At 43.5% G+C, this 27087-nt stretch overlaps 1 protein-coding gene across 2 annotated transcripts; it reads left to right on the forward strand.

The window, feature by feature from the left end:
- Nucleotides 1–27: 27 nt before the first annotated feature.
- Nucleotides 28–19708, forward strand: LOC102923052 (MHC class I-like protein MILL2). 2 transcript variants are annotated; one of them, XM_006993766.4, is made up of 6 exons: nucleotides 28–1824; nucleotides 10661–10924; nucleotides 11135–11407; nucleotides 13998–14276; nucleotides 14379–14510; nucleotides 16185–19708. In XM_006993766.4, exons 1-5 carry the CDS (start codon nucleotides 1686–1688, stop codon nucleotides 14474–14476), a joined length of 1053 nt encoding a protein of 350 aa, XP_006993828.1. In that variant the 5' UTR covers nucleotides 28–1685; the 3' UTR covers nucleotides 14477–14510; nucleotides 16185–19708. The 2 variants fall into 2 exon arrangements, with proteins under 2 accessions (XP_006993828.1, XP_076427210.1); XM_076571095.1 differs by lacking the exon at nucleotides 16185–19708 and adding an exon at nucleotides 15191–15360.
- Nucleotides 19709–27087: the final 7379 nt, after the last annotated feature.

Genomic DNA, 27087 nt, shown 5'->3' on the forward strand with positions numbered 1-27087 from the left:
GACTTATTACAGAAGGCACAAGGATTCAACGCTTTTAACATCCTTTAACGTGCATTCTGCATTATGCTCAAACTCTTTATGTTGGTGATTCATTTGGAAATATTAGGGGGCATTTGTAGGTGTAAGGGATATCAATGTCTCTTAGACATTCAGATGCAAAATACTCATCTAACCTTAAAGAGTTAAAAAGGGGGGTTACATGGGGAGACAGAGCAACCAGGGACATTCTCAGAGGCCATGAGGACTAAGGGAGGGATGGTAGGTCTGTTGTATGGAGCTAATACATGGAGCTAAGAAGTGAGGGGTTTGTTTGCCACAGGAACCTTTAGGGACAGGGTGGAAGCCTGGCTTTACTGTTGGTCTTACAGCTAGCTGCTTCTGGAAAACTCAGTGGAATCCTGCCTTCTCCCTGGGGATGGGGGCAGGAGGATGAGCTTTGGGCAGGGTGGGAATCATCCTTGTCAGGAGAGGAGGGGTACAGAGTGAGTCAGAGAGCTTGAGAAATGGTAAATGGAGAGGAAAGAAATAAGGAGAAGAGAGCTTGGAAAATTCTTGTGGGAGTGAAGAGAGAGGGATGCTTAAACTGAAGACTAAGTGAGACTAGCAATTTTGTAACACGTGCCCCTGGCTGACCTAAGTGGTGTGGTCACAGACTGGGGAGGCTTCATTGTCAGCTTGGGGGCACATGAGTATTGGGGTGCACTGACCACTACAGTGAAGTCAGGAAGCTGCTACAGGAAGGAACTGGAAGCTCTTTATCCCAGAGCTGGGTGACTGGCCTTCTGGGGAGGGGGTGGAGTGTCTCAGCTCGGGAAGGATGCAAGCAGTCTCTAACACAGTGGGGGTGGGCCTTTTAGTGTCCACTGCACTCAAGACACACAGAGAGTTGGTGTGCACCTCATGGGCAGCACAGGTGTGTGGGTTTATGCAGGTCCGTTGATTGAAGACTCGGGGGCACCTTAAGAATGAATCTAGTCTTTTGTGGCTGCAGGGGTATCAGTCTCTAAGAACTGAAACCTTCTCCCTTCACCTAGGGCATTTTTATTTTTCTCCATGTTTACACATTAGCCAGTTGATTTCCATATGTTCAAAACAACCTGAAAGAAGCTTCCAAAAATACAATGCCAAGTGCAAATTTCTCAGTTTATCAGGTACCACAGTTTTTCTAGGTTTCCTGAACCAAGTTTTTCATAGGCTTTGTATTCTTTGAAGATTATCAGACAAGATTTTTATAGGGCCAAAAGAAACAACAAGTATCTGCCAAACAAAAGACGAATTATGGCCTGGGAGCCAGCTCTGCCAGGTATAGCTCAGCAGGAATGCTTCCACAACATGCAGCTGCTCTGGTGGGGGCAGAATCTAAGACTTCTAGATTCCTGTCCAAAATGTCATGAAAGGACTACTTTCTACATATTACAGAGTGCAAAAGACACTCTGTAAGAAATTGCATCACACTTTCCACATGGAACAGGACCGGACTTGCCAGGACTCCTCAGGAACTCTCAGCATCCACTGCTTCCTAAGCCTGCCCCAGCTGCCCTTTCTCCCAGAGAGCCTCAGCTTCAGGAGGCTCCTCCTGAACCTCCCTCCTTCACCTCCACTCATCTATATAACACTCAAAGTTTCCATGGGAGTCAGGCGGTGATGAGCAAGAGGAAGACTGAGTCCGGCTCCATCTTCAAGCAATGATAAAGCTGGGAAACTCCTGGCTTTTTGTTCAAGACAAGATCACAAGACCAGTGGAGGTGGCACTGTTCCGAAATGCCATAATCCTGGCCCAACTGCTGTTGCTGTGTCTTTTGGAGGTTCTGGTGTCCTGTGACGGTGAGCACTGGGAAGATGGGGGATACTCAGTCTGTGCCTGTTTTGTGGAGTGCAATGGGAATGTGCCAGAATCTGGTGTGTGTGGAGAGTCAGAGGCTGGTGGGATCCCTGGGGAGAATCTATCAGAGAATGGTGAGGAGAACTTCAGTATCTAAGGACACTGTGCGACATTGGAGAAGGGGATCTTTATCTGTACTGGCCTAGTAGTGTGGTCTTAGGCTCCTGGGAACTTGTTCTGCTCCTGCAAATGCTGGATTCATGTCAGGCCATAGACTTCTGTGTTTTCCTGCCACGACTGACTGAATTCGTGTGCTTTGGGCCATGGGGAGGTTCCAGTCAGTGTTGGCTCAGATGTACAAGTAGGGTGAGGGTTATGAATGTCCCCTATCCTAGAGAAACATGGAATGAGGGGTTAGTGTCAATAAGAATTTTGTAAAGTGAGTATTTGGTGCAGTGTGACAGCGGGGGTGTGGGGGTCCCTGCCACTCTCTGTGGAGGTGGTAGGCAAGCTCTTGAGGTGGTAACAACAGGAGAGACATGTAATAAAGCAAGCAGTAGGGAGGGAAGTAGAAGTGGTGTCCGTCATACCAGGGAGGTAGAGAGGAGTCATGATGGGTGTGGGGACCCCGTGAGGGGGGGTGGGGGAGGGGTTGTAGGAAGGAAGTGTCTGGGCAAGTGTGGACAGGGAGTCAGTATGTAAAACCTCAGTAACCCGCCCCCACTCTGTCCCCTATACAAGGAGAAGTTTAAACCAGGATTCCTAAGTGTAGATAAGAACTTAGACCCCCTTTTCCCAGGTGGCAGTATCAGCTAACACAAGAGTCAGGATATTGGACCATCTGGCAGCAGTTAATTGGTCATAAAACATTTCAAACTTCCCGAACCCCGGAGACAGCTCGTAAAACTCCTAAACACGGTTGCTGAACAAAGGAGGAATAAAGATAACATGAAAGACTAAAAAAGAAAAACTGATACAAACCAAAGAAAGGGAGGCGGGTTGTGAAAAATGAATTATGTGGTCTGTGCCTTTAAGAACTAGCCTTACAAAGAAAGAGCAAGCTCCTCCTGGCCTCACTGCTACCACAAGTGAGTGCTTTGGATCAAGCTTCCCTGCCAGTGGCTTGTAAACAGAAATAAACCTTGCTTTTGCATTCTGTACCTAAAGTCTCCGATGGCCTCTTTGGGGTCGCAATCTGGGCATAACAAGTGGACTCAGGGACATTGTCTCAAATTTACTCTGGATTTGCCAAGCATGTTCTGGTACGCCCACACTCCATTGTCCAAATTCTACTACAGTTTGAATGAGAATATTAGTTTTTGATTGTTTATTTGCTTGATTTTTCCCGATTTAATTTCTTATTGATTTTTTTGTGGATTTCTCATCATGCATCTTGATATCACTCATTTCTCTGTCCCTCCCTTCTGCCCTCTACCCTTCAACCTTCCCACCGAGATAAAACAAAACAGAATTCAAAAGAAAAGGAAAGAATACTCTTATCATGGAATCCATAGTGTGTCACAGTGAGTCACACATCCATAGTGTGTCACAGTGAGTCACACATTCTTCTTTTTTTTTTTTTTTTTTTGGTTTTTCGAGACAGGGTTTCTCTGTATAGCTTTGCGCCTTTCCTGGAACTCACTTGGTAGCCCAGGCTGGCCTCGAACTCACAGAGATCCGCCTGCCTCTGCCTCCCGAGTGCTGGGATTAAAGGCGTGCGCCACCACCGCCCGGCCAAGTCACACATTCTTTAGTCTGCATATCACTACTTGAAAGCCTTCGCTGCAAATGAGTCACTCATCTGGTTTCAAGACTGCTGGTTTTTGCTACACCACTGACACTGGCGCTCCTTGGGGCTCCTTTTGCATATCCTGTTATTGACCTGTGTCATGGAGATCCTGAAACTTTTTGGGTCTGTAGGGCTGGCCCTTTCACATGCTCCCACAAATCATAGAAGGGGTGGATGATGGGAGGGGCCAACTCATAGCCCTGGTTCTGGGCCTGAGTGATTGCTGGTTTGCTTAGCCTGCCAGATCTTTCTCATTCTGTGTGGCAGGGTCCTGTGCTGTTGTTCCCTTTAGGGGAGGGGGCCATGGAGGCAAAGAGTCAAACCACACAGACTCTGGGAGAATGTCCAAACAACAAGCTCAGTTTATTCAGGAAGAGGAAAGCTTTATATACCCTCCACCCCACCCTGGGGGAGGTCTGATGACTGTGCATCTGCTGGTGTGACATGGCTGTCTCTCATTGGTCCAGGTAATCTCCAGATCATGTCTCAGCTGTTATTGCTAAGACCATCAGGCAGACCCAGCTGGCTCTCAGAAAGTATCTTTTTTACTTGTTTGGGCTGTCTGGCCCTCAAGCCTGTTAGGGATGAGTCATCCCACATATCCACCCCTTTTTATTATTTTATAGGACATGCTCAGTGGGAGCTAGGGTGCATTGCCCGAACCTTGTTGACCCCACCTCAGGAGAGCTCCACATAATGGACAGTGCCTGTCTTAGATTGGCTTGCCAAACAAGCTTGTATCCATCATTGACTACCAGCCCTGGAAGAGCATCAATCCTGGAGAGCTGTCTGGGTGGTGGTGGGCTTTAGGCAGCAGCCTTCTGTATCTCAGTGACCCAGGCGTTTATTATCTCTCTAGGAGGACTTTGATCTAGGTGTCTGAGAGCCAATAAAACCTTAGGGTCACTTCTGTGGCTGCCTTCTGTTGGTGAAACTGTTGCAGAAGATATTTGAACAAGAGAAGGATTAGTTAAAAATTGAGTCTCAAGGACATGGATGGTACCCCTAGTCATATTTATATGAAATGTACCAATTGAAGTCTTTCTGGTAATGTATTATCAACCTTGTAGGGGGTGAGGCAATTGCTTGATATCTAGGGTCACATGCCAGTGATGATATGACATTTACTAATGCCACAGTAGCAGGGAAAATCATACATTATCCCTCTGAAGCTTCTTCTTTGTCCAAAGACTCTTGGTCTATTGCCAGATGCACATCTCTGGAGGGTATCCATATTGGTGTGATGGTATTCTGGGGAAAAATGCAAGCATACCCTCGCCCTGGGGTTAATAGGGGAGCAGAGTGTTGCCACTGAAGGGTGATGGGATCCTTCCAATGCATCAAGAGCAATGGTGTCTCCCGAGGCAAGTAAATAAGCATGTTGTTCAATTGGGGCTTGTATGACAGGGTTAACATATGGTCCTTGGCCTGTGAGCATCTCAAGAGAAAGAACAAAGTTTTACTGAATACTAAAACAAGCCTGAGCCTCAGCCTGGTCATCATAGGCAGCTTGCCAATTAAGAAAGACCATAGGCTCCAACACAACCTTCATCAAATGGTAACAGTCATAATAAGTCTGTAAATTTGTTGCCCATTGTCGTAGGACTTGCTCAAAATACGTCGAGTCAGGACCTGATTCATTAGCAGCCTTAGGGACCAAAGACACTTCTGCAAGAGGGGTAGGTATCCATGGCTGGTTGGCCACATCAGGGCCCACATTAACTGGAAACACCATGGTGGGCATGTGCGGCACCATAGGTGGAATAGGCTGGGAGGTATGGGAAGCAGCTGTCTCAGCAGGCAGACATCCAGGCAAATCACTCTGTGGATACTGCGGTGGTGTATGTGTGTAGGGGTGGGGGGTGGGGGTAAGCCACTTGAGGCATGGGGGAAGCAGAGAGAGGGGCTGCTGGTGTAGGCTTGGGTGTTGCCCCAAGCATTTCTTCTCTTTCCATCCCTTTCCTCTACTTTACGCCTGTTCTCATGCCTCTCCTTGCCAGCAGAGGCAGAAGAAATGTCAGTCATGGACAGAATGAAGGTGATAGATAAGTTTGTGTTACACTGTTTCTGGCAGTGCTTATTGGGGACCTTAAAGACCCCCTTAGTAGAGGACTTTAGGCCAGCGATCATAGCCAACAAAATGGGCATAAAAAGCAATTGGAGGGTTACTCCTGAGGCCACTTCCCTTTTTCTGGCAAGGAACAGAGCTCTTATCCAAAGATCAGGTTTCCACATGTTTTCTAGAGAAGCAGCATGCATTCTTAACTGCTGAGCCATCTCTCCAGGCATCACAACCCACAAGCACATGTATGCATTCACAAACATATACATAGATACACACACACACACAACACACAACACAACTAAAAATAGTCAGACTGTGGTTTTGTTTCCTGAGGGGTCCAGCCCTTATGTGGAAATGCTAGGTGAGCCTGAACAAAAGTATGTGCCACCCTACTGTACAGACAGACTCACAAACAAGACAAACAAAAAGAAGAAAGTGGGGGTCCCAGCATTTACCTGCTGGAGAAACTGAAATCACACAACATAGAGGGAACTACTCACCGAAATACACTGCTCAAGGAGCCTGCTCAACCAGTGCCTCACATGAGGAAAGGGAGACAAACAGACCCCGTTCAAGTACCAAATTTCCCAGGTTTTGGCACCAGATGTGGCAGGGTCCTATGCTATTGTCCCTTTGGGGGAGGGGGCCAAGTAGACGCAAAGTCAAACCACACAGACTCTGGGAGAATGTCCAAACAACAAGCTCAGTTTGTTCAGTTAGAGGCAAGCCTTGTATACCCTCCACCCCACCCTGGGGGAGGTCTGATAAAAATGCATCTGCTGGTGTGACATGGCTGCCTCTCATTGGTCCAGGTCATCGCCAGGTCATGTTTCAGCTGCTGTTACTAAGGCCCTTAGACAGACCCAGGTTGGCTCTCAGAAAGTATCTTTTTTAACTTGTTTGGGCAGGCTGGCCATGAAGCCTGTTAGGGATGAGTCATCCCACAATCCTGAACACCAGAGTGACCTCTCCAGCTCCACTCTGGCTAGCTCATCCTATGTAGTAGGCAGAAGTGGGCCAAGCCCGTTGTCGTCCATCTCATGTCTTCCGAGCTAGCTTCTCAATACCAGCACACCAGGGCCAGCTCTACTGTGTTTTCCAGTACAGGTGTAGGGACCACTCTTCCAAGTGCTGCAGCCAGGGAGGGGCAGGGCCAGCCCTTGTACTCTCATGATCCAGGGGACCAGCCCTCTCACCTGCCGCAGGCAGCAAGGGTTGAGGAGTAAGGGAAGACATCTCTTCTCTGCCCGCACTGCACTACGACAGGCTAGTACTGGGGCCATCTCTCCAACACTCATGCCCTCCGAGCTGGCTTACCCACACCCTCACCAAGAGGGGAGCTCTACTGTGTTGACAAGGCAAGGTGCAGGTCCTGCTCTCCTGAGTGCTGCAGCCAGAGAGAAATGTCAGGCCAGTGCACTGGTCCTCATGCCCTCAGGGCCAGCTGACCTGCTCCCCTGCCAACGGTCATCTCTGTCAGGATGCCCAGGTGAGGTGCAGGTCCTGCTCTCTCCAGTGCTGCAGCTGGGGGGTTTAGGACCAGTTCTCCTACTGCTGCGGCCAGTGAGGGGTGGAGCACACTCTGTGCAACCCTATCCTCTCTGCTTTGGTGGGAACAGGAACCCCAGACATGACCGTGGCTGCTGCTGGGCCATCAGCACAGATGTGGCCCTTGCAGGCAGCTCAGGCCTGGATATCACCATGGCCCTGGGTGGTAAGCAGGTCACTGACCTCTGCACCCTGCTTGCTGCCTTTACCTCTTTGAATCTGCCTGTATCCATACAACATGAACCATTCTCTCTCTATCGTTCATACCCCACCATATATTTGCTCTCCATAATAGAGCCTATCCACCCAGATCAGCTCCAAATCCCATCATGAGTCCTAATTTTCAGATGCTATAGGATTCTTCAGTTAAATTCCCCTCTTATATACTCTATAGCTTTTTCTCTGTGGTCACGGGGACTGGATGCACAGCCCCATGCATGCTCTCATACTTAGCTCTAGCTTCTTATTCCTTCATTTCAATACTCAAGTAAAATTTTTGTCCATTCATATATTTCATATCTTTTCTGCTATTTTCTTAATATACATACTTGATTTTTTTCCAAAGGATTTTTCTGCAACTGTGGAAATGATCCTGTGAATTTTTTTCTGTCTGTAAGCCCAAGACTAGGATTTATAACATCTATTAACTTAGGTATGATCAGCCATCCCTGCATCTCTGTAATTAAGCCATCTTGATCATTGTGGAGGATGTTCTTAATATGCACCTGTATTCAGTTTTCAAGTCTTTCATTGAGGATGTTGTGTGTGAGTAATCTAGGGATGTTGGTCTGTGATTTGGGGATTTTGCTGTGTCTATCCCAGTTTGGGTACGAGAGTAATACTGGTATAGACCAAGTTTGAGAATGCTCCTTATGGGTCTCTCTCTCTCTTTTTTAATAATTTGAGAATGATTGGCTGTAGATCTTTAAAAATCTGTTTAATTCTACTTTGACTCTATGTGCTTGTTTTATTGTATGTTTGTTTGTATGTATGTTCATTTTCTTTTGGTCCGAAGGATTATCATTACTATTTCAATCTTCCATTTATTATGGTTCTGTTTAGGCTGTTGATCTCTTCATGGTTTAACTTTGATGGTTTGCCTGAATCTAGAAAATGTAATTTTTTTTTTTTAGATTTTCCAACATCATGGAGTAGAGGTTTTTGAAGTATTCCCTTATATTACTTTGAATCACATAGTATACTCCTTTGTCCAATCAGCTGTACTAGCAAGTGTTGATTACAATGAACCATGGATCTGGTTCAAAGTCTCTGGTTTCTGGTACACCTTCATCACTGCAACCCCACTGAAACTCCTCTGGGATATCCTGCAGCAGCCCTCACTCATGGAAATCCTGCGGGTATCATTCCACAGGACCAGTCACTTCAGGAGCTCCAGCAGGTCCTAGAATGGGTAGATGTTAGGATGGATGAGCCCAAAACCCAGCTATGGGTCTGGTTGCCAGCTGAGCTGATTAGTCTGGATCACTGGGGCAATGGGACACTGGGGCCACCAGCCTCAGGTGGGAGGGAGGAGCCAGTCTCTTAGATAAGTGTTTTCAACTCTGAAGAGAAAGATATCCTGGCCATGAGAAAAAGGACTGTGCCTTTAAGTGTTAGAACTCTGAAGGGAGAGGCATCCTGGCTCTCTGAAGCCAGGCTGAGCCTATGACTCTGAAGGGAGAGGCAGCCTGGCTGTCAGAGCGAGGCTATACCTATGGTTGTGTTCTAGTGGGGATGGATTCCCCACAGGAATGTAGAAATCCTGCTCCTCTCTAAGAGAGCCATTAGAGCTCACTTCCACTCCACTCTGCTAAGAATTTCCCTGTAGAGATGCTCATTGCTCCTCTGCCCCAGAGAAAAGTGTTACTTCTCTGCTCCACCCTGCAAAAATGTAACAGTTTGCTCCTGCTCCAGAGAAAATATTACTTCTTGGCCCAGCTCCACTCCAGTGAAAGAAGGTCCTTACCCAAAACACATTAAAAAGCTTTATTGGGAGGGATAAATCCAGGAGAGAGGATGCCTCTGTCACCGTGAAAAAGGGCAGCTCCCAACTGAGCAGACACACAGCTTATACAGGGCTTCTTTTCCCCAGGATGAAGCTTTCAGGGTAGGAACTGGTCGGATTTCAATCCCTGTGTTTGGACAAGCTCAGAGATTGGCTGAATTTCCTGCTTAGGAATTGGTTGGTTTTCCTGCTTTGTTGGACTGGGTAGGGTATGTTTCTTTGGCTCTGGTTTCAGGGCCAGGGTGTGTTTCTTTCACTAGCACTGGTTTCAGGACCACAGAGTGTTTTCTTGGGCTCTGCTGTCAGAGTCAGGATATGCTTCTTTTCAGGGCTCAAGTGTGTTTCTTGCACTGTCTCTGATTTCAGGGTCAGGGTGTGTTTCTTTGGCTGGCCAAATAACCCTATACACTGTGCCCATACTGTTAGGGTCATTTCTACCCCAACCGTGGTGAGGGGTGGGGCCATCACTTCTAAATGTAAGGCCAGCTTTCCCATGAGGATTGGGACCAGCTCTCTTGCTCAGTGTCCAGCAAGGGGGCAGGACCAGTTTTCCCAGGCCCAGCCAAGGACAGAGTCAGCTCACCTTGGCCCTCTGATTCCATCATCTATGGTTCCTATGGCCCCCTGAGGTCACAAGGACACAGACATCAACACAGACTCCAGGTGCAGCAGGACGATGGACCCAGACATGATCCTCAGCAGTAGCTGGTTCTAGATGTCTCCATTGCCCCAGGTGTTAGGGCAGTCCACTCAGACTGGCATGGCCCCAGCAATGCCTGGTACTAAGTCACAAACAGGGCCCTAGAACTCAGGCTTCCACATTTTTGATGGTAACCAGGTGTCTTGAACATCAACGCAGACTCTGGCTGCAGTGGGGTCACAACCATGACATGGCCCTCAACTACAGCTTTGGCTGGGTTGTCACCATTACACTGGCAGCAGGACAGGCTACTCACATCTGCATGGAGCCAGCTGCAGCATGCATGGTCCTTGGGCACCAACATGGTTCCAGTTGGCTGATCAGACCCCAGGCAACCACACAGCCTTTGGTTGCAACAGGAACCACAAATATTGAATGAGGCCCTGGCTGCTGCAGGGCCACAGACACACACAAACCCTCAGCAGCAGTCCAGGCCCAGACAACACCAGGGCCCTGGGTGGCAGCAGAAGACACCCAGAGCACCATGGCTTCATGGTACCCAGGACCTCAGACACCAGAAATCAATTTGCATCTCTCTACTACAGTCTTTCTGACTCTCACTCTCTTACTCTCTTCACTCCTTTTCTCTTTCACGCTGTAACAAAACACTCCTCTTGGCTTCTCACACTCACACAGCAACAGAATACAGTCTGAGCTCAATTCCTCAAGGCAGAGCTGACTGTGAAACCCATCAACTTGTTTATTGTGTCATCTTTCTCTTCCTCTCTTAGGAACCCATACTCTGCACTATAACCTCATGGCCTTGTCTCTGGAGGGGACAAGGAAGTTTGAATTCAGGGCCCAGGGATACATTGACAATGAGCCCTTCCTGCGCTATGAAGGCTACAGGAGAAGAGCAGAGCTCTGGGGGCCTAGGATCAAGAGACAAGGAGGAGCTGAGATCTGGACAAGAGAGACTAAGGACATGCAGGAGAAGGAGGAGCAACTCAGGAGGATGCTGACTGAGGTCATGACCCAGAAGGGCCAGCATGGAGGTGAGTAGGCAGAGAATTCAACTCTGGCCTCTAAAGTCAGAGTTGGGGGCTGGACACAGCTGGGATGAATGATTAAACTAGTGATGCTTCTGTGAGAGATGGAGGACCTGACTCCTGAGAGGTCACAGGATGTAGACAATTCACCTTAAGACCAGAGGAAAATAAGGTCCTTAAAAAATAAAGTGACAAGTCTCTGCCTGGTATGGCCAGGCATTCACACCCTTCAGGCAACGTTTGGCTGTGAAACCCAAGGAAACAACACTGGAGGCTTCTGGCGCTTGGGCTATGATGGGCAAGACTTCCTCACCTTTGACCAGAAGAGCCAAACATGGAAAGTGTCCATGCCTTCAGCACTCTCAACCAAGACATTCTGGGAGAAGCATGGCCCCAGCACGGATCAAGTTCAGACTTTTTTAAATGACACATGTCCTGACCGTCTCCAGAGATACTCGATTTATTTGGGGAACCAATTGATGGATACAGGTACTGACTATGGGTGGGTGGGTCCATTCACTGAGTCTGACAGCGTCTTGCCACAGTGCTTATGAGGATTCTCACTAAATTAGACAAGCATCACATAGTCTAAGGTGACACTCAGATGGAGTGTGAGTCATCTCCAGAGCCACTGTTGTGCACCATAAGTGGGGCAGCTTAAGTATCTCTGACATGAGTGCATAGTTATAAGTCCCCAAATGTCAGTAATCTTAGATTTCACTCAATTGCCCCCACTTTCTGGGATGTTCACTTTGATGAACTGAGACAACTGGGTGTGTGGAGTCCTGTCCCTTAGGTGGGGTCATCATGATGGGGAGACTTCTGCACCTGGAGCTGGTTCACAACCTATTCTGTGTCATGGGTCAAAGTCATTCTGCTCTTGTTCTGGTCTTGATTAAGGAAGGTCAAGTTCAATGCTGCTTCTTCAATTTAATCTTGTGACAAAAACACAGAGCAGTCGGGGGCCTTTGGGTCCTTGTGCTCACTGATAAGCACCAGGGAACCAGGAGAATGATGAACACAAAGGGTTGTCTCTTCAAAGGGAGAGATGTTTTCCACCCAGAAATCTGGGAGCAGAGAGACATGGGTAAGAGCCTTCTGACCTTTGAGCAATCTGTATGGTCAGGGCACACAGGCTTCCCAAGACCCTTATCCTAATCTTGTTTGACTCATTCAATCTACAACACTATCCTCCTCCAGACCTTCATCATGAAATTGTTTATCTTGAGCCTGTTTCTTCAGTTAACCTATAGGATCTATTTTTATGGATGATGTCACCGGTACCTTACAAGACTTTTGATGTAGTCATGTCCTAAGCTTCATTGTGCACACAGGATTAAGTTAATTTTCACCAGGAATCTTTTTATACACTTAAAACAAACTACCAGGGATCAGACTCTCAAATTTTGAAATAATGCTGGCTACTGCTCAGTGTTTAACCAGACTTCCTTCTTGCCTATTGTGGATTGACACTCTCTGCTGGGCATCATGTTCACAGAGACTCCCACAATGAGTGTCCACAGAAACCAGTGTGGTGAGAGGGCAGTCAGGATGAAGAAACTACTTATCATCCAGGGATCTTCAAAGGGAAAAACTTAAAGCCTTAAGCAAACAATCAGGACCCTGGTCAGTTCCCTGTCCTAGAAAGGATGATCCCTCACTGTGCCTTAGAGCATGCAGAACAGGCTTTTTTTTCTTCTGGGGCATGAGGAGTTACTGTCCACTGAGATCAGGTGTCCAGTTCCTATAGACCAGGGAAGCTCTTTGTCCCATCACAAGCTGGATCAGCTGGCCTCTGACAGCAAGATTTTCATGTCTTCTCAAGTTTTTCAGGTAGGTTGGGGCTGACACCCATAGATTGTCAGGGGTAATGGAGCTGTGTGTGAATCTCATATACTCATCTGACCAAAGATGGCCTGTCTCCCAGGGAAAAGAGGCTGGAAAATATCCACAGGGTGACATTTTATAATAACTGGTTGTTTCTGCCCTCAGGTTCTTACCAGGAAAGGCCTTTGGGGTCTTCAGCCTCACTAAGCTCTGGTTTGTCTTTCAGTAGGTGTGCAGGAGATGACTGTGACCCATCACAGTTCTGCAGCGGGGAGGCACACTCTGACATATTTTGTTTCTAACCTGTGTCTTTGACATCCCCACCCCCCAAGTTGGGGCTTGGGGGATTGCTCAGTGGTAAGAGCACCAGTTGCTCTTGTGAAGGACCCAGAGCGAATTCCCAGTATCCATGAGGGGGCTTAATATCATTTGTAACTCCAATTCTAGGGGATCCAATACCATTGGCTGACTTTTGTAAGCACTAGGTTACACATGGTACATGTACATTCTTGCAAACAAAGCATTCATATACATAAAATAAAGTAGATAATTCTAAAATATTTAAAGGATCAAGTTTAATTTTTTATTTGGTTTTGTCTTTTTTAGAAAACAGAGTCTCATAATGCCACTCAACCCCATTCATCCACTACCTGCCTCTACCTTTCTAGTGTTATGATAATGGACCTGTCTGGAATCTCAAATGTCATGTTTAAAGTTTTGAGTAAATCTTGTAACAGAAAATAAGAGGTTGTGCTGGGATATTAGTGGAGGAAGAACTAAGATTGTTTGTTCCTGGAGTTGGCCAAAAACTCCAGGAACAAAGAATCATGGCCACAGTCAGCTGACTGTACTTAGAGAGTCCCTCACCTGTCCCCTAGAGACTGCTGAGCTGGCTTTGTCATAGAGAAAAGGCACAGCCCACCACGGTATGATCTGTGGCCCCTATAAACACTGAGCCCCTGTCCTCTCAGTGCCTGTTGTTCATCTATGACCTGTGTTGGAAAGAGGAACTGCTGGCCGGTGACAGCAGGGACACCCTGTCCTCTCATCATCAGCATGTAAATAAGGGATGGATCCTCAAGGGCATCAAGGAGCTGAGCCCCAGGTTCTCACAGTCCTATGACCATTGGGAGCTGTTTCATCTAAGGAGGGGAGGCTGGAAGCAAATATGAACAGGGTGGTTCTTCTGAGCAACACTCCATGCAGAGATAGAAAGGTCCTCACCTCACTGACTCACTTTATCTTCTCTCAGGTCCCCCGATGGTAACAGTGTCCAGAAGGCCATACCCAGTGGGCAGGATCACCCTGACATGCTGGGCTTTTAATCTGTATACTCCTGTGGCCACCTTGACCTGGCTTCAGGATGGGAGGCCAGTACAGCAGCATTCATTTGGGCCTGGGACCATCCTTCCCAGTGGAAATGGGACCTTCCAGACCTGGGTGTCTATTTGGGTTCTTCCTGGACAGGAACCACACTTCACCTGCCGCCTTAGGCACCGCAGCAAGAACATTGATGTCCCTACACTCCTTGGTGAGTAAATGGGGCAAGCATCACTCTAAGAGGGGAAGGGGGTAGGCAGAGTCGGGAAGCCCCTGTGGAATGCAATCACTATAACTTTTCTGGTCTCTCCAGGACCTCAAGCTGGGGAAAGTGGTGGAGCCACCAGCTCTGCTTCTGCTCGTGTGGCTTCTGCTTTTCTTTCCATGTTGGTATTTCTAGCCTGCGCCTAGAGCAGCAAGAACACACAGGACAGCAAGAGACCAGGTGAGCCTCCCTGCAGTGTGTGAAAGAGGGTGACAGGCCTTTTCTTCTCTTTGTAAATTGTACAGGTAGAAAGGTAGTCACATAAGTGACTTTTTGCTCCACTGGTGAATGGAAGGACCCAAGGACCAGCCATTAACCTATTAACCTCCCCCACTGTTGGGAGGCAGCGCCCCCTGGTGGATGTACAGTGCTGCTTCCCATGTGTTCTTAGATGCTCTTAGATTGGATCTTCAAAGATCTATTTGATTATTAATATGGACTTAAAGACACCACAGGGATTAAAATATCTTCAAAACACAGGGACAGGAAAGCAGGTAGGAAGCCCACAGCAAAGTCCAGATTGTGGCAAACCACAAGTGTTCCCGCCTCTTCACCAAATATGTAGAAATCAAACAGCCAAACAATACAGAGGGAGACCTGGTAGCCCAAAAGATGATTGAGAGGCAGGCAATTCACCAGAAGATGATGATGTCTATTGCAATTAGCATCTTGATTCATACATGGAAACCTCTCCTCAAAAGATATTCATGAATCATCTGGTTGAGGCAGTCTATGTATACATAAATACAGACATTTAAAGATTTTGAGGATATTTAAATCCCTGTGGTGTCTTTAAGTTTGTATTAATAATCAAATAGATCTTTGAAGATCCAATACAGGACTTCTGGTCTATCTTCTAGGTTGAACTACTCTCTTTCTACCTTCAGCCATGCCAGCCTAAAATGATCACAACAAAACCTGTTGAATGTTAATACTCCTTCACAATAAAAGGAAGTGAACAAGCCCTCCATAACAATTTTATTTTATAAATAGTGGGATATCTATGTACATTGTTTTGGTTTCAAAAATAAAAATATGATAAACATGTGATATGGTATTTAAATAGTAAAATGTTATAAAATGATACAAATTACTTAATGAATAAAGATTGTTGTATAAAGATTATATGGATATATGGTTATAGAATGAAAAACTAAAAGGTTTTTATAAGCTAAAAAAAGTGTGAGTAAGGCACTTAATGTAGTTAAGGATAAGACTTAAAAATAATATATATGATATTAGTTTCTAAGGTCTAAGATTAACAATTACAAAAAACTGGCTGTAAAGTATGTCCAACCAAGGTGGGGGTGGGGTTGAGAATCAGGTGGGGGTATTTTGGGGGGAGAGTACTTAAAGAACCAATGGGGAATGGGGTATTTCAGGGTCAAGTAGAAACCTGGTATGAAGGAAACTCCCAGGAATCAACAAGGATGACCCCAGCTAACACTCCTAGCAATAGTGGAATCCTACACTGAACTGGCAACTTCCTGTGACCAGACAAGACTTCTAGTGGAGGTGTCTGGACCCCAAGTGAGCTACATCACCTTAGACCTACACTGTGTTCTGACTATGGGATGTGCTGGGGTAAGGGTGACATAGAGATTGTGGGAGTGGCCAACCAATGACTGGTCCAGCCCCAGACCCGTGCCAAAGGAATGAGCACACCCCTGACACTGCCTGGAGTGCCAGGACCCAGAGGCTGGATGGCCCAGAGACCTAGGACAGAACCAAACATGACTGTAGAAAAAAAATCAAAGTACTGATGCCTAGTGATATTCTGCTATACTCATAGATCTAAGACTTCTAGATTCCTATCTAAATTGCCATGAAAGGATTATTTTCTATGTGTTACAGGGTGCAAAAGCCTCTCTGTATGAAATTGCATCACACTTTCCATATGGAACAGGACTGAATTTGCCAGGACTCCTCAGGAACTCTCAGCATCCACAGCATCCTAAACCTGCCCTAGCTGCCCTTGCTTCCAGCAGGAGACTTAGCTTCAGGATCTCCTCCACCTCTACTCATCTACATAACACCCAAAGTTTCCATGGAAGTCAGGTGGTTATGAGCAATAGAAAGGCTGAGTCTGGGCATTTTTAATTAATATAAGCCTACTGTGGGATGGTCTGTATGTCAAATTACTCTGATTGGTCAATAAATAAAACACTGATTGGCCAGTGGCAAGGCAGGAAGTATAGGCGGGACTAACAGAGAGGAGAAAAGAAAGAACAGGAAGGCGGAAGGTCACTGCCAGCTGCCACCATGACAAGCAGCGTGTGAAGATGCCGGTAAGCCACGAGCCACGTGGCAAGGTATAGATTTATGGAAATGGATTAATATAAGCTATAAGAACAGTTAGCAAGAAGCCTGCCACGGCCATACAGTTTATAAGCAATATGGTCTCTATGTTTACTTGGTTGGATCTGAGCGGCTGTGGGACTGGCGGGTAACAGATTTGTCCTGACTGTGGGCAAGGCAGGAAAACTCTAGCTACATAAGCCTCTGTGTGTTTACTTGGGTCTGAGCTGCTACAGAGCAAGCTGGACACAGAAAAACTTTCGGCTACAAATACTCCAGTAAAATTCTTTGTCCTTTCATATATTTCATATCTTTTCTGTTACTTTCTCATATACATACTTGATTTTTTCAAAGGATTTTTCTGCAAGTATGGAAATGATCCTGTGATTTTTTTTTGTAAGCCCATTACTAGGCTTTATATCATTTATTAACTTACATATGATAAGACATCCCTGAATCTCTGTAATAAAGTCTTTGGCATTTTAGTGGTTATAACTGCTCATTTAAATGAGTCAATCTTGCATCTTCAAAGTAAAAGCCAACTAACTTATCAACACAATGTTTGAAATCACACTAACATTCTAAAAACTTAAATTATGAATGTTAAAAGTAAGGCAAACAATTTTGAGAATTCTGTTAAAACTGGATAAAATATCTCTTGCACAGTGAAAATCTGTAGTCTAGTTTTTGATTTGATGCAAGAATTTGAAAACAGATTTAAAGATTTGGGGGGCAATAGTACTTTGGTATATTTGTGATTCCATTTCTGTTGACATCGACTTCAAGAAAGCTTTGCTCATAACTATTCAAGACTCATGGGTCTGATCTTTCAGATATAAACACACCTGTCTCACACCCACATCTCATTCACATCATTGCTTTAGGGCAGCACTGACCTGCCTGATAAATGTTGCATGAAGGAAGCACAGGAAGAGTGAAACCAGAACCCTGAGGAGCTCCCTGAGAATACCCAGAGTGCTGATGAATTCACTTCTCATATGAAGAGTCAAACCTCCCACTGGTTTGTGGTGCCCCCTTTCTTTTACTTCTCTAGCAAACTATCAAAACAACAAATCAAGTTATACAACTTAGATATGATTAAGTCTTGGGACCTGCTTGAGAGTTGTAACACACTCTCCCCATGGGACTGCCACATAGTTGGAATTACGTGGGTCTTTTTGACATACATTTTCATTCTTATCAGCTTCCTTTAGTGATTTTGGATTGAATGTATGGCCCAGATTGGTTCTTCCAGAAGCATCAGAAGGTTGAACACCCTGGCTTTAAAACTCTGTCACATTCCTTCAGCCTCCCCAGATTTTACTGTAACTCACAGAGAGACAAAGAGGAGGGAAGGTTCACTGTTAGTGTCAAAACTAAATTTTCACCACACACAATCATGATGGAGATGATAACATTGTTGTACCTGTGTCACAAACCCCCCAGAGACCACCAAGGAGCTGGGTTCTGATGGAAGCATATTAAGGTCTTTTTCTTGTCAGTTTCAAACCTGGACTGCCACCTCACAGATGGAGGAAAATGTAGTAGCAGTGGTGGGTTCAAGGGTAGGACAGTTTAAAGGGAAAAACTGCCAGCCAGGAATTATATGCCTTGGCATTTTGGGATTGGGTGAAGGAATATGGGGCAGTGTGAAATTTTGAAACAATTGGTCTAGACTTTTGGTGTGAAACCATATTTGAAACTAATTGGCTGCTTCTAAGGTATCAGATTGAGTTTTGTTGTCATGGTACATTCCTCAGGTTCTTCCTGGAACTGAGTACAGCCCCCAATAACCAGATGATCTAAGATGGTAGCTCTTCCCTAAAATGGCGTCTACAAAGTCAAGTCTAGGCCTTCATATTGCCTCCACATTCCTCCCTTCACAAGTGCCAATGACAGGAGTCAATCATGAATCCTACCTGTCCAGGGGTTCAAGGATGTTGGGACCTAAGAACCATTAGTTAACAGATTTTTCTAGGGCAGCAACATCTATATCTATTGCCATTCTTAAGGTCCTGTAGTTCTGATCTTTGAATACAACAATGTTATGATCTTATATAATACCTCTTTGGTTCTGCACAAAAAAAGTCAAGTGTCTTATTGCAGAACCATTTCAGTTAATAAATTTATCAATTTACAACTCTGAACCTATTTTTCTGGTATGTCAATGAGCATTATAGTTGGCCAACTTGCCCCTATGCTAGTAAGTTCCTTTTGACCTAGCTCTTCAACCTATTTTGGGCAAAGAACATGGGACATTGTATCCACTTCTGAAACTACTTCAAGCTGGCATTGGGACATTGTTGTCAGGGCCCCCAAAACACTGAAAGAGTAGTCAAAGGCTGGACAATGGGCTATTTGTCAGAAGCATGTGGCTATCTGACATATCTGTAGAGACAAGGAACAATCACATTGACTGGGTTGGTCCATGTCAGCTTTTAGCAAGTCCAGAGCTCATAGTCATCCAGAGCAGTGTAGTCAACAACTGAAGCTTGGAGATGTCTGCCAGTCAAGTGGGAACCTCTTGAGACAAATTTAAGCTAAGAACAGAAGTTAAAATTTATGAATTTATTTGGAATTTTTAGGCCTATATTTTTAGTAATTGGAAAGAGCAGGAGTCCCAAGACCAGGAGGGAGAAAAAAATACCATCCTTAGGAATAGACAAGTGGGGAAAATTTAAGCTGTACTTTTCTGGGGTCTTTCTGACCTCTGTGAAGTTGATCCAAGTTTTATGACTCTTTTAATCCTCTGAGACCTATATGAATTATATTACAAAATAACATAAAAGTTTTAGATACATTAGTATTACCAATATGCACTGAAATCCATATTGTAGACAAAGCAGGTGATGAGTATCTGTAAAACAGCAGAAGTAGATTCACACCGTTGAGTCCTAGCAAGAACTGCAGATTTGGGTAAAAAGCATGTGCACTTTCCTTCTGTCCAGAGAGCCAGGTATAAATTGGACAGAGTTTTTTGGCCCAGTGAATAGCACTTTTAAGTTTATATTTAGATGATAATCAAAATAAATCTAAAATATTGAGCTTGTGACTGAACAGTAAATAATCATTGCTTAACCAGCTTATCGGAACTCTATTAAATATCAAGCTCTGAACTGTTATATCATAGAAGGGGAAAGCAATACAAAACATTTTTCATAATCTAAATCATTTATTTATATATTTACAACTTGTATTTATATTTTAGATCATTTTCTGAGATTCTCAAAGCTTATAAGCTTTTATATCTTTAACCCTTTATGACCTATTTAAACTTTTATATCTTAGGACATTTTCTTTAAAATGAGCTAACAAGCTGGTTATAGCCTTGTGGAAGATTCTGGTTGTCTGATGCTGTTAAGCTGACAAAGTTATAGCTATCCTAGCTGACAGTACTATCAGAGATCTGGGAAGGATAAATTTGAGTGCAGATCAAGCAGTTTCTGATTCTATAAATGACAGGGACCAGTCCATATCCAGGTCTCCATAGTGTTGGAGGCACATGTATCAGAACAGCATTAATCTTCTTTGACCATCAGGCCCATAAGGCAGAGTTTATCCTGTGTAAGATGGACAAAAGGAAGACTGATCTTATTATGTCTAGGCAAATAGAGTGCAATCAGTTCTCCAGTGTCCTGCCTACTGCTTGTCCACAGTCTGGGCCACATCCTGGTGGTAGGTGTTGCATTAGGGCATGTTGCCCTGGTGTCAGCATTGCCATAAGCCAGGTGGAGACATTATGGTGTCCCATACATATTCCTTTGGAGACCTTGGGTTACTGCTAGGATCTGGGAGTCTGTCTGATATAATAAGCTTTTAGATCAACATTTTAAATACCATATTCTATAGATCTCTAAAGTATGAGGGCTGTCCAGGTATATCTGAATAGATAAACTTTGTTTCTAGTTACTTGTTTTAAGCTCAATGCTGAAAACATATGCAAGAGGCTGAGTAAAGGTTATCCCTGTAATTAATTATATCACTACTGAGCATGACTACAATTAAAGAACTTGCTTAATGATAAGGTGACTGACTATTTACTTATGTTCTCAAACAGTCTATAATAAGTAGCCTTAAAAATAATTTTGAATTGAGGTTCTTCTAGTATCAATAGGGGTTCAGTAAAGAAACCAAAACAAAATAACCATATGTTAATGGAAGGGTCCTAATTTTTTTTAGTATCAATATAAAACACTTATATGACTCAGTTTATCCAAATAGCTTAAGCTTAACAAAGTTATCAAAGACAAAGAGGCTAGATATATATTCTTTTTGGGGGGTGGGGTGCTGAGGATCGAACCCAGGGCCTTGTGCTTGCTAGGCAAGCGCTCTACCACTGAGCTAAATCCCAAACCCTAGACATATATTCTTAAGCCTGAATAGACTTTGAGTAAGGAGAAACATTCTCCAAGTCACTGGTTCTCAACTTGCCCAATATTTCATAACTGCAGTTTTGCCATTCTTATGAATCTCAATGCAAACATCTGACATACAGATAGTCCTAGGCTACCCCTGTGAAAAGGTTTTTCAACCCCTAATGGTGGTGACTCATGGAGTCAGAAGCTGTTCCAAGCCCTTTGCCTAGATCATTGTCTTGCTACATCACAAGTAATGAACATCACTGTTTCTATTGACCTAGGTGACTCTTAAATTACAAAGTTTAGCTGCCAGAGCAAGGTACATTCTTGTGAATAAAAGCGCTGAGGTGCAGCTTTAATATTTATTAAATACTTTATTTATTAAACACATATAGCCATCTATTTAGATTCTCTAGGAGCTTGCTGTTAGACACTTGGCATAAGTACTTACATGTAAATCTCTAAATTAGCTTTTGTCAACCTGAATAGATCTTTATAACCTTAGTAAAAGACATTTGCCAGCCATATGGCTGCCTACATCATGATGAGGTCACCAATCAAGATGGAGGGAAGACACATGGTTGCTGTTTAAAACATGTTTTTTAAACAATAATTACTTGAACACATATGCACAGTTGGATCCAATTTACATACACATACACACAGTTGAAGCTGGCTTATATTCATACATAGAGTTAAATCCAAGTCACATACATGCACACACACACACACACACACACACACACACACACACACACATCCATTTTTAACATAAACAGTTTGCAGATAGCTACAATATTTTAAACAAGAACAGAGATACATGCATATATCATAGCAAAAATAACTCTAAATTTGCATCAACACTGTGCCGAAGTGAAGAATCTATTGGGTCTGAATGATCAAAACAGCTCTGGCTATAGCATTTTAACACAGCTACAGTAGCTTAGTGATCATAGGCAATGGCACTCCATTCTGCCCTTGGAGCCAAACCTCAGTCAGGTTTAGCAGGCAGATCCAGGGCAGGCCTTGGGAGGCCCACCCATCAGCATGAGAGATGGAGTGCAGCATGGGGACAAAAGATTGTTGTTAACCCCAGATTTTCAAGTGCCTGAGAGTGACAGACTGGAAGGGACTATATGAAGGGTTTTCAATCTACCCAGAGTCCAGCAGTGCTCATGGATCAGGTGTGCTGTGAGGTATGTGAGGCCCCCACTGGCTCCTCTCTGCTCCATGCCACACTGCAAAGTCTCCACCCTGCAGCTCCCCATGTGGGAGCCAGCCTTGAACCTGCTGTATCTGGTCTCTGCAGTACTCATGGCCCACCTTAGCTCCCGGCTGCTTAGCAGCACCCTGGGTCCCCACAGCAACCCTTGGGCCACCCCAGCCACTACCCACTCAATTGCTGCACCACAACAGTGTGCTCCCCTGCCTGCCTCCACTGCCAGTGCCACAGTCAGAGAATAAGGAAGCAATGGGGGTAGGAGTACTCTTAGTCTCTCCCAGTTCAACCAACGGGTCTCTCTGTCCCTTCTGCTGGCCATCTGGCCCCAAAGGCTGTCCACTGGAGTCACAATGCACACACAAGCCCAGGCATAAAACATGCTTACTCATGGCCACATTTTACACACATTCACACATTCATATAGGCAGGACATTCCAACAGAAGGGCAATTTTCCCAGGGAAACAGTGTCAGCCAACCACAAACAGATGTGGGGCTGTAGATGTAACCAATCATCTTATTAAAATAAGAAACACAGAGCCAATGTAAAAGAGAAAGCCGAGAGGTCAGAGCTCAGAGATAAAATCTTACCTCCTGCAGTGCTCCTAGCTTCCCCGAGAGAGAGCTACTTCCTGTTTGTCTGTGTTTAAATAGTCTTTCTGTTCTGCCTTCTCATTGGTTCTAAACCCAACCACATGACTGCCTCATCACTGCCTGTAAGTACCGCCCTCCAGGTCTTAAAGGCATATGTCTCCAGTACTGGCTGTATCCCTGAACACACAGAAATCTACCTAGCTCTTCTAACCATCACGCCCTTGCTAGGCCTCTAATAGCTCTGACCCCATGGCAACTTTATTTATTAACATAAAATTAAAATCACATTTCAGTACAAATAAAATATCACCATATTTCCCCTTTTCTATTTTAATAAAAAGAAAAAAGGCAAAAGGTTATAACTAACAAAAGAAAAACTATATACAAAAGTACAATAACTATATACAATATATACAAGTAACAAATACCTAAACGATGTCTAGTCCATTTGTATTTGACAAATCAGAGAAAATAATTCCCTTATCTATCCTATTTTAGTAAGTCCAAAATGTATCTAATTCACTTTCTATCCTAATTAATCTTCAACTATAACTAACTAATCTTCAACTCCTTCAGAGACCCCAGAAGGAAATAGTATTAGCTAACAAAAATAAAAACAGGAAGTGCACAAAAGCAACTTCCAAAAATTTTGTGAGTTGACAGAAACAGCCAGCTACCTGGACAGTCACCTGAGGTTTCTCTGCAGTGTTGGGGCATCATCTTCAGCCTATAGGCTTATCATATCTGACAGACTCATTTGTGAAGTAGGATGTACACAAGGTGAACAGTTCAACCTCACATTGGGTGAGAGCAGTCCATGTACCAGAAACACCTGAATTCCACTAGTGTCATGTCATGATTCAGGATTTTAAATTCTGGAAATTGTTGATGGTTTTTGAATTCAGCTGTCCATTCTTCCTGGCTGTGTATATATGGCTTCATCTCAGCATCCCCTTCTTCTCCACATCCCTCTATTAAATGCCAGTCTACTATTGAGAGGCGTGAGCTTTCAGTTGCTGTTCCATTGCACAACAGAAGCCATCGGCCCACTGCCTGTTCAGCTGTCTTCGAAGAAAAGGACACTGTACCTTTTCCGGATTGTGAAGGCCACTTCAGGGATGGTGCCATATTGTCCTGGCCTCAGAAGATGCCTTTTGATAAAGCCATAACCACACTTGTTTTGGCAGGAATCGGTAGTCCTTTGTTTCGTGTTCTGTCTGTCCATTTTTTCTTGTTGATTCGAAGATACTTTGTTGTCCAGTGGCTAACTTTTGCCACAATGAAAGTTAACTCCATATGCAGTTTCTTCAATGCCCATATTTTCTCTGAAGTAGATTGGTACTGCCAGGAGCCGACATGTCTCAAAAAAGAAAAATTTCTAAGTTATTAAAACATTTTAAATGCCATATTCGGTAGATCTCTGAAGGGTTTGAAGATGACCTGTCTAAAATATATCTGCTCAATTTTTAAAACATATCTAATATGACTACAATTTCTATTGTAATGTCTAACTACTAACTTTCATTTCTTTATATCCTAATAGTTGGTAATAATGTAAAGTATTTAAAACTAGTAATTATCTCTTTTCTTTTCTTTCTTTCTTTCTTTTTTTTTTAAACAAGAACCTTAAATCTAATCTCCTTTGCTTAGCCTTTTTCCTAACCCTTGACAACAACTTGTAACCTACCCCCCTAAATAATGAAAATTATCCCAGACCCAAAACCCATTAAAAGAACCAAAAAACCACCCACCCCACACCACTTCTTTGGCAATGTGGGTGTCATATTCTTAAAATTGCTTCCTGCTGGGTATGGGCGAAGTTATATTTATCCTGAAAGAAAAATTTTAGGTTAATTGTCAAATTCTAGGAAAGGTAACTATATCCTTCATTATTATCCAGTCTGTGTATAATGCCAAAGTTCAGGGTTTATCTCAAGTCCTTATTCAAGTAGTCTTTGAGACTGGATCATCTCAGCTAGTCATCTCAAAATTTCTCTGAGCACCTTGTAGTTCAAAGCTGATCTGTAGATGATGTTTGTCAGTTCAGTGATATTATTATTGTCCAAGTGGAATTGTTGTTGTTGTGTTTGTTGTTGTGTTTGTTGTTGTGGGACCCCATCTTCTTCCTGGAGATTTCAGTTGATGTTAGGCCTGGCCATGATTTCCTGCAGAAAACTGATAAGAGACTCGAACACAAAGACATATATATGCAGCTAATTGAAGCCTTTTTTTCTAGAATTAGTTAGTAATCTATATGACCATTCATATCTTAACAAAGTTTAAAATGTATATATATATATATACATATATATATATATTAATCTTGTAAATTTTGATATAAAATTTATACTTTAAGAAAAGTTTAAAGAATCAGAATAGAATCAAAGAGTTGAGATTAGTAATAGAATAGTCCCTTAATTAATTTGGCTTTTGTCCTGTCCCACAGCAGAAAATGGCTCTTTTATTCTGTCATGATACAGGGAGTTTGTATTTTCCTTTTAACAACATGCTTGAGTTTAAAGAAGGAGAGAGCCATTCTCCAACTCCAAAGTCAGCTTTAAATTTTAATTGAACTGGGACTATTAGAAGACCAATAGTGTTAAATCTTTAGAGAAAAGCAGAAACAAACATTTAAGACATAAAATTTTTTAGATAATATATACCCATACACCATTTCACTCTGTTTCCTGGGATAGATGATTTGTCCCTTTTCTTCAGTTGTCTCATTTGTCTTGTGTTCTTCAGATTCCTTAACCTTCATCCTCCTAAAAGACAAAAACAAAAACCTTTCCCCAAGACTAATTTTGGGGATGTTCCCTTTTGGCAAGTTATTATCTGGTTAAATGAAAAGACATGTGTTACTGGTACAAGTTAGTTTAAATTGGATGTTCATGTTGGTTGATGAACTATCATCTCCTCTAATTAAGAGGTTTCTCTTGTTCTAATCGAACCTTTATCAATTTTGATGGTACCCACAGCTTATCTTCTCCTGTAGAAACAAAAGCAAAACCTCGTCCCCAACGTAATACATACCCTGATTTCCATTCTGAGGTCAGCACATCCTTAAAGTATATAGGCTGATTTAATTCTGTAGTTTTTTCTATTATCCAATGTCTCTCTGCAGCTGTTGTTCCTTTCTCATTGGCATTCAGAAAATTCAAAGTTAATAGAGCATTATGCAGTCTATTTCTAGGGGTTTTTGTTACTCCTTTCTGTTTATTTAGCATATCCTTTAGAGTTCTGTTTGATCTTTCTATAACTGCTTGACCTGTAGGATTATGTGGTATGCCTGTAATATGCTTTATTTTGTAATAATCAAAAAACTGTTTCATTTTAACAGAGACATATGATGGAGCATTGTCAGTTTTGATTTGTGCAGGTATACCCATGATGGCCATGACTTCTAGCAAATGAGTGATTACAGAATCAGCTTTTTCAGAACTCAAAGCAGTTGCCCATTGAAATCCTGAATAAGTATCAATGGTGTGGTGTACATATTTCAGTTTTCCAAATTCTGCAAAGTGAAACACGTCCATCTGCCAGATTTCATTCTTCTGAGTACCCTTTGGGTTACATCATGCTGGTAATGGCGTTTGATTATAGAAGGAACAAGTAGGACATTTCTTTACTATTTCTTTGGCTTGTTGCCAGGTTATGGAAAAATCCTTTTTTAAACCTTTACTATTGACATGATGTTTTTTATGAAATTCTGAGGCCCCCAGCACATTTCCTATCAATAACTTATCAATCTCATCATTGCCTTGTGCTAAAGGGCCTGGCAGACCAGTATGAGATCAGATGTGAGTTATATATAAAGGATGACTCCTTTTCCTGATTGTATCTTGTAATTGAATAAATAGTGAAGTTAATTCTGAAGCATCAGGGATAAATTCTGCAGTCTCAATATGTAATACCACTCTTTCAGCATACTGAGAGTCAGTTACTATGTTGAGAGGTTCTGAAAAATCCATTAATACCAACAGAATAGCATACAATTCTGATTTTTGCACTGAATTATAAGGACTTTGTACCACTTTACTTAAATTTTCTGATTTGTAACCTGCCTTTCCTTGTTTGTTGGCATCTGTATAAAATGTACGAACTCCAGATATGGGTTTTTGCCATACAATTCGAGGCAAGATCCAATCAGCTCTCTTTATAAAATCAATTCTGTTGCTTTTGGGATATTTGCTGTTAATTTCTCCCAAAAAATTACTGCAAGCTCTTTGCCAAGGTTCACTTTCTGTCCATAATTTTTCAATGTCCTCCTTAGTTAAAGGTACGACA

Source organism: Peromyscus maniculatus, chromosome 1 (genome assembly GCF_049852395.1).
Source record: "Peromyscus maniculatus bairdii isolate BWxNUB_F1_BW_parent chromosome 1, HU_Pman_BW_mat_3.1, whole genome shotgun sequence".
Lineage (NCBI taxonomy): Eukaryota > Metazoa > Chordata > Mammalia > Rodentia > Cricetidae > Peromyscus > Peromyscus maniculatus.